This window comes from Oryx dammah, unplaced genomic scaffold (genome assembly GCF_014754425.2).
Source record: "Oryx dammah isolate SB20612 unplaced genomic scaffold, SCBI_Odam_1.1 HiC_scaffold_12, whole genome shotgun sequence".
NCBI classification, from domain to species: Eukaryota; Metazoa; Chordata; class Mammalia; order Artiodactyla; family Bovidae; genus Oryx; species Oryx dammah.
This window is the reverse complement of record NW_024070196.1, coordinates 17,833,133-17,839,924: the sequence shown is the minus strand read 5'-3', so window position 1 is coordinate 17,839,924 and position 6,792 is coordinate 17,833,133. Positions and strand designations below refer to the sequence as shown.

At 46.4% G+C, this 6,792-nt stretch overlaps 2 protein-coding genes across 3 annotated transcripts in view; one reads left to right on the top strand and one right to left on the bottom strand.

The window, feature by feature from the left end:
- Window positions 1-239: 239 nt before the first annotated feature.
- MGST2 (microsomal glutathione S-transferase 2) overlaps window positions 240-6,792 on the top strand; it is a 34,537-nt gene continuing 27,984 nt past the window's right edge. The window contains exons 1-2 of one of the 2 annotated variants that reach the window (XM_040250478.1): window positions 240-564; window positions 5,979-6,078. In XM_040250478.1, the coding sequence (XP_040106412.1) occupies window positions 507-564; window positions 5,979-6,078 (158 nt within the window). In that variant the 5' untranslated portion in view covers window positions 240-506. The remainder of the gene's footprint in view (window positions 565-5,978; window positions 6,079-6,792) is intronic. The other variant, XM_040250477.1, reaches the window with a different exon arrangement.
- LOC120871615 (ribosomal biogenesis factor-like) lies at window positions 4,367-4,981 on the bottom strand. The gene is made up of 3 exons (XM_040251665.1): window positions 4,978-4,981; window positions 4,774-4,895; window positions 4,367-4,666 (listed from the first exon to the last, which is right to left on the bottom strand). The coding sequence occupies exons 1-3, from the start codon at window positions 4,979-4,981 to the stop codon at window positions 4,592-4,594; spliced, it is 201 nt and encodes a 66-aa protein (XP_040107599.1). The 3' UTR covers window positions 4,367-4,591.

Genomic DNA, 6,792 nt, shown 5'->3' with positions numbered 1-6,792 from the left:
GTTTAAATTACTGTGTAAATCTCAATGGAATTAAATAAAATCTTCCACCTCCTCTCTTTTTCCACAGGAGGTGTGAAAGCTCTTAGGAAGGCTTTGGAGCCAGGGAGGGGACTAAGGGGCCCAGAGGTTGAAAGAGAAGGACTGGGAATTGTTTTTGAATTGGCTGAGAAGGTGGTTTGACTGCAAGGTACTGCTGCTGCTGCTTGAGGGCTAAAGGCAGAGGTCGGAGCTCAGGGGACAGGAAACAAGTTTGGGAAGCAGCACCCAATCCAGGTGAAGATCTTTGATCTTTGATTGACGGCCTGGACCCGCCTGCCTTCCTGATTCCTCTTCCAGGGCAAAGGTCACACAGCCAGTTTGAACCTCCTTTTTTTTTTTTTTCTTTTCCTTTCTCAGCTCAGATGAACCTATAAGGCAGGTCAGCGTTGCCAAATCAAAAGTTGTTCTTCCCCTAACAGGAAATATTTTGCAAATAGTTCTGTGAACCAGAACATTCCCCGGGAAAGATGGCAGGGAATTCGATATTGCTGGCTGCACTCTCTGTCCTCTCAGCCTGTCAGCAAAGTAAGCGTTCTGAAGTGGGCTGGTGTGTGTGTGTGTGTGTTTTACAGGGTGAGGGGAGGGTTTGGCGTTTATAAGTGTCCTGGTGTGTGTGTGTGTTACAGTGAGGGGGGTAGGGTTTGGGTTTGTAAGTGTCCTGGTGTGTGTGTGTGTTACAGTGAGGGGGGAGAGTTTTGGTTTGTAAGCGTCCTGGTGTGTGTGTGTGTGTTACTGGGAGAGGGGAGGGTTTGGGTTTGTAAGCGTCCTGGTGTGTGTGTGTGTGTTACAGGGAAGGGGGAGGGTTTTGGTTTGTAAGTGTCCAGGTGTGTTTGTGTGTGTGTTTTACAGGGAGCGGGGAGGGTTTGCGGTCTGTAGGCGTCCTGGCGTGTGCATGTGTGTGTGTTACAGGGAGGGGGTAGGCTTTGGGGTTTGTAAGCGTCCTGGTGTGCATGTGTGTGTGCTACTGGGAGAGGGGAGGGTTTTGGTTTGTAAGTGTCCTGGTGTGTGTGTGTGACAGTGAGGGGGGAGGGCTTGGGTTTGTGAGTGTCCTGGTGTGTGTGTGTGTGTGTGTGTGACAGTGAAGGGGGAGGGCTTGGGTTTGTAAGTGTCCAGGTGTGTTTGTGTGTTTTACAGGGAAGGGGGAGGGTTTTGGTTTGTAAGCATCCTGGTGTGCGTGTGTGTGTTACTGGGAGGGGGGAGGGTTTGGGGTTTGTAAGCGTCCTGGTGTGCGTGTGTGTGTGTTACTGGGAGAGGGGAGGGTTATGGTTTGTAAGTGTCCTGGTGTGTTTGTGTGTGTGTGTGTTTTACAGGGAGTGGGGAGGGTTTGTGGTTTGTAGGCGTCCTGATGTGCGAGTATGTGTGTGTGTGTATGTGTGTGTGAGAGGGAGGGGGGAGGGTTTGGGGTTTGTACTCACTTCCTGGTGGCCTGTGGGCTCTGCAGAGCACTCCGGTTCATCAGCAGACAGGCAGAGATTTAGAGCACTCTGGGGTTAGTTCTCCCCAGGTTCTCCCTATGGGGCCGTGGTGGGCCCTCCAAGCCCAGCGAGTCTGCATCAGCTGTGGTTACAACCCACAGCCCTCTTTGACTGAACCTGGGCCAAATGGGCTCTAAATATTAATTAGGAGTGTTCCAAAGGGAACATTGTACCTTGCTTACAAATCATGGCTGTGATTTCTTGAACCCTGTGTTTCCTAAATAAGCTGCCTAGGGCAAGTATGATTATCAGGTACAAAAAAGATAAAAAGTTCCTGTGAAAATATGAGCTTCAGATTAAGCAATTCATTCTAAATTTTAAAGCACCTTCCCATTAGGATTATTCAGTATCCTGATCGCCTGGTTGAATAAAGGCTTTTTCTCCTCTGGGGTCACTTTTGCTCAATTCCTATTATTTTAGGCGCATGCTTCCTTAGCATGCAAATTGGGGGAAAGTGTCTGAGCCTTGGCCGAGCAATACTTCTTTATCAAGTGCACGTTTGTTAATTTCCCCCAGTGTGCTTGTACCAGGAAATGGGGCGGAGCTGTGGACTGCTCCGCCCTGGGCACAGGAGGCACACTGGTTTAGGACACAGTCCAGCCTGCACCCACACTCAACGGGAAAACTTGCCAGCGAGTCTGTTTTTGTGAATTTATGAAAACATTATACCTTAAAAAACACAGTTTGTGGTTTGATTAACCTCTTTTCTACAGTAAAGTAGAATGCTCATTGCCAGCTAGGCATCGCTTAGGTCTGAAGCTTCCTGTGCTGACCCTCTGGTTCACATAGACCCACACACAAGCACTGTCCACCCAGTGCGCGCCCAGGTCCCGGCACGCGTGGACCAGGGGCAGGTCCACGGGTGTCCCTAGGCTGACTCAGCCTCTGCCTTCTCCACAGAGGGGCTCTGTTTGCTGATGGGTGCCAGGGACAGTGTGAATTGCAGTATGAAGTTCAGGCAGCTGGGCTGGGAAGAGGAGACGGCCAGTGGTGGTTGGTGGTGGACCGGGAATGTTTAATGATTGTGGACAAATGGTGAGGGGTGGGAAAGAGAAAAAGGAGGAAGGGGGAGAAGGAGTTGGCATGGAGAACCAGAACTCGTTGCTTAGCAGAAGTCTGGTGTTGATGGAGATGGGACACCGCTGTGCTGTAGTAGAAGCCGCGCAAGGCTTGAAAACAGACTCACATCCTCTGGTCCAGCCACTTACAAGCTGGGTGCCCTTGGCCAGGAAATCCTGTCCTTCAGTGTCTTCAGCAAAGAGGGCTAGGCAGGACACTGGTAGGGAGTGCCCACCAGGGTGCTTGGCCCAGAGTTGGCACTCAGCGTGGTCGTTTCCCTTGGCTGCTTCCCCACAGAGAGGAGTTTCTGCTGGATTGAGAGGCAGCCGTGCGGTGAAGGAGTCCGGCTGTGGCCGGCAGTCCAGGACGAGACATCTTGATTCACTTTCCCCAGCACACATGTGACCTCCCGGAGAGAGCGAGGGAAGGGAAAAGGCAGTCAAAGCCAAAGGAGCTCATTTTCAAGTAGCTTTTAATCAACTCATGGGAAGGGGAAGAAACAGAGGTGCTCCAGGAAAAGGGGTGAAACAGCCTTTACACCCTCGTCATGTTGCTCAGTGACAGCCGTGGTCTCTCTGAAGGCCCTGACATGAGACCCCCTGGGACTGGAGCTGGTGCAATGGGCGGGGTCCTCTTTCCTGGGGGTGGGCGGGGTTTTTCGACCCCATGGACTGTAACCCGCCAGGCTCCTCTGTCCATGGGATTCTCCAGGCAAGAACACTGGAGGGGGTTGCCATGCCCTCCTCCAGGGGATCTTCCCAACCCAGGGATCGACTTCAGGTCTCCCGTATTGCAGGCAGATTCTTCACCTTCTGAGCCATGGGAAGCTATTGCCGATAGATAAATCTAGGAGCACACTTCTTTCTTTGTTTCCATTTTACACATGGAAACAAAGAGCCTTGACTGCTGTTTTCTCTGAGGCTGTGGACTGAGTTAAAAGCACCAGTAATAAGGTCCAGGATGGCCAACTCTCAGTTTTCTCCCCCATAGATAGATTTCCAGCTGATGCCATGAGCCACTGGTCTCTCCAGATTTATGATGCCTTCACAAGACTTAGTCCGGAGTCGGAAACCATTAATGCCCAGTCCCACTCTTATTTTCACTCTGCTCTCCTAGACCTCAGTGATATGACTACAGTTTGAATGAGAAAGATGCCAGTCCTAAGTGTCGACACACTTAGATATTCAGCTATAGCTTTAAAATCCTGATAACCCTTTATTTGCAGGATTGTCAGGACTTAGAAGCTATAGAGTTATTCTGAGGGGAATGAAGGGGAAGGGGAGTGGCCAGCTGTGAGAGCCTTACTTGACCAGGTCCAATATTTACTGACTTCTTGTTGGAGAGGAGATAGTACCATGTGTCAGGAGGAAACATATGGTCCCTAAGACTGTCACACAGTGAGATGCTGAAGCTGCACATTTGGTGTGGAAAAGGAAATTATTTTTAAAACATTAGCAAGTAAGAAATGGATATTGAGGTACTGAAGTAAGGGAGGCCAGTGTAGTGTTGGAGAGAAACTGAAATAATCTGGAGGAAATAATCTGAAGAGAAAAAAGAGACCCCAGAAGTTAGTTCAGGGGTAAAAAGAGAGAGAGAGAGGACAAGAGGTGAGAACTGTTGACAAGGAGGAAGTGTAGGTCTAAAGGAAAGAGGGTCACAGATCATCAGAGGCAGGTGATTCCAGGCATCAGGGCTTAATCTAATGCATTTTCCATGCAGCAAATGAAGGATGAGAAAGTCATAATTATTTCATAATAGGGAAACTCAGTCACATAGGGAACCATCATCCCCAAGTTTTCTTGTGACCCCCTTCACCTCCCACCCTCCTCATCTCCAGGCAGTTACTGATCTGCTTTATGTCACTTGCATTTCTGAGAATTTTATGCAAATAGCCTTATCCAGTAGTACCTTTTTTTGAGGGGGAAGGGTCTTGCCTCTTTCATTTCAGCATAATTTTTTTTGGTATAAAGCATTTAAACTATTGGTCATTTGGGGGAATTTGATGCATCACCAGTGTACTACACTTGTGCCATCAAACTTGTAGCTTCATCAACATTAACTGGTTTATTTTCATGACCTAGCTGAGGAATCAGCTGTTTCTGCAGAAGTTCAAGAGAAAGGCCCTTTGAGACGTGTGTGCAACTTCCTTTTGTATATCCTCAAAAGCTTTATTCACTCTGTTAACTTTTTCATCATTCACAGTGTTTATCTCCTTAAGATCAGTGGCAACTAGCTTTGCTTTATATTTAACCTGAAAGCTTTTTTGGTTGACTGTGTGGAATACATGCCTGGACCCCTGCTCTCTTAGTTTGTCCTTGGGCACTCATATTCTCGTGCAGCTGCTCAAGTTCCAGGCGATGCCATCTGCATGCGCCTCATTCCGCATAACTGTTCTGAGATTCACCCATGTTGCTCTGTTTATTACTAGTTCATTGGTTTTTATTGTTGAGTAGTATCTTGTATGGATACACCACAAATTGTTTATCCACGCACTTGTTGATAGACATTTATGTTAGTCAGTGTTCTCCAGAGAGATAGAACCGATAGGATACACATACACACTCTTACACATCTGTTGTAAAAGAGTGGCTCTTATAACAGTTGGGGCTGGAAAGTCTGAAATTTGCAGGGTCTGTTGCAAGACTGGATATTGCAACAAGAATTCGTGTTGCTGGGACTTTCCAGGTGGTCCTGTAGTTAAGAATCCGTGCTCCAATGCAGGGGACATGGGTTTGATCCCTGGTCGAGGAACTAAGATCCCACATACCACGTGGTGTGGCAGAAAGGAAAAAAGAACTGATATTGCAATCTTGGTCCAAAGGAAAGCAAAATTCTCTTCCACTTTGAGGGACCTCCAACTTTTTCCTTAGGGCCTGCAACTGAATGGGTAAAGCCCATGCACAATAGGCAGGATAATTTGCTTTATTCAAAGTCCACTGATGTAAATGTTCATCACCTCTGAAAAATTATCTTCACAGCAGTATCTGGACTGGTGTTGACCAAACAACTGGGCACCATGGTTAGTCTTGTTGACATATAAGGTTAACCGTCAGCAAGTTGTTCCTGATTTTTAGCTATTACAAATAAAGCTGTTGTGAACATCTGTGTACAGGTGTTTCTAGGGACGTATGATTTCATTTCTCTTGGAAAAATGTCGAGTTGTGGACTGACTGAATCATATGGTCTAATAATTCCAAATGGTTTTCCAAGGCAGTTGTACTGTTTTACATTCCCGCCAGTGATGTATGAGAATTTCAGTTGCTTTTGCATCCTCATCTGTCTGTCTTTTTCAGTTGGTATGATCCGACTTTTTAAATTTTAGACATTTTAATAGGTATGTAGTGCATTTTACTAATGAATAAAGATGTGCCACATTTTGAATGTTCATTCCCTTTTTACTTGCAGGTTATTTTGCTATGCAGGTAGGAAAGGCGAGATCGAAATACAAAGTTACGCCCCCATCAGTCTCTGGGTCGCCAGATTTTGAGAGAATATTTCGTGCACAGTGAGTAATGCTTTTCCCTTCCGGAATATGGACCTGCCACATACACACAATTCCTCATTAGGGGAAAGATGCACAGAGAAGATAAGCCGTTATAACAAGCTACTCTTTACAGCCAAGACTCTTCTCAGGATCCTTGAGGCTTGAAGTAGTCAGTGCATGGAGTTTCTACCCACCCATAGTACAAATTCAGAGGATCCATTCATAGAAAAGGCTGGAATCTTGGAGGAGGGACTGCTATATGTCTCTAAATGTGGCAGTTTGGCCCAAGAGCCTGGAGGGGTCCCCCTGAGAGTTCGATAGCCTCATGTTGGGTCAGTTGTGTTGTCCCTTTTCTATCTAAAATCTTTATTTCTTCTTATCCACTTTGAAGCAGAGGCAAGTCAGTATTATCCCCTGCCAATAGACCATTTCCTAAACCCAGAAACCTGTAATCATAAGGAAGCTATTTCATTGTATTCACAGTGTTTTTTTTTTTTTTTAATCATCTTGTGCTCCTTGTGTTTTCAGACCACACAGAATGTTCCATCATGACTCTGCCTGATGCAAGATGCCAGGTCTCCCTTTATATTTAATTCCCCCAACCAAGTGCTTTTAAAACTGTTGCACATATCACCATTTATGCATTACATGGCTCTTTTGTTAATACTTTGGGAATTTTCATCTTTGTTCATAAGTGAGTTTGGACTATAATTTTTCTTTTTTTTTTTGTATGAT

Excerpts from the sequence above, each read along its gene's own strand:
- LOC120871615 (XM_040251665.1), bottom strand. Across the intron at positions 4,667-4,773 it reads ATCTTAAGGAGATAAACACT|CTGATTCCTCAGCTAGGTCA; the intron begins GTGAATGATGAA and ends CTGCAGAAACAG.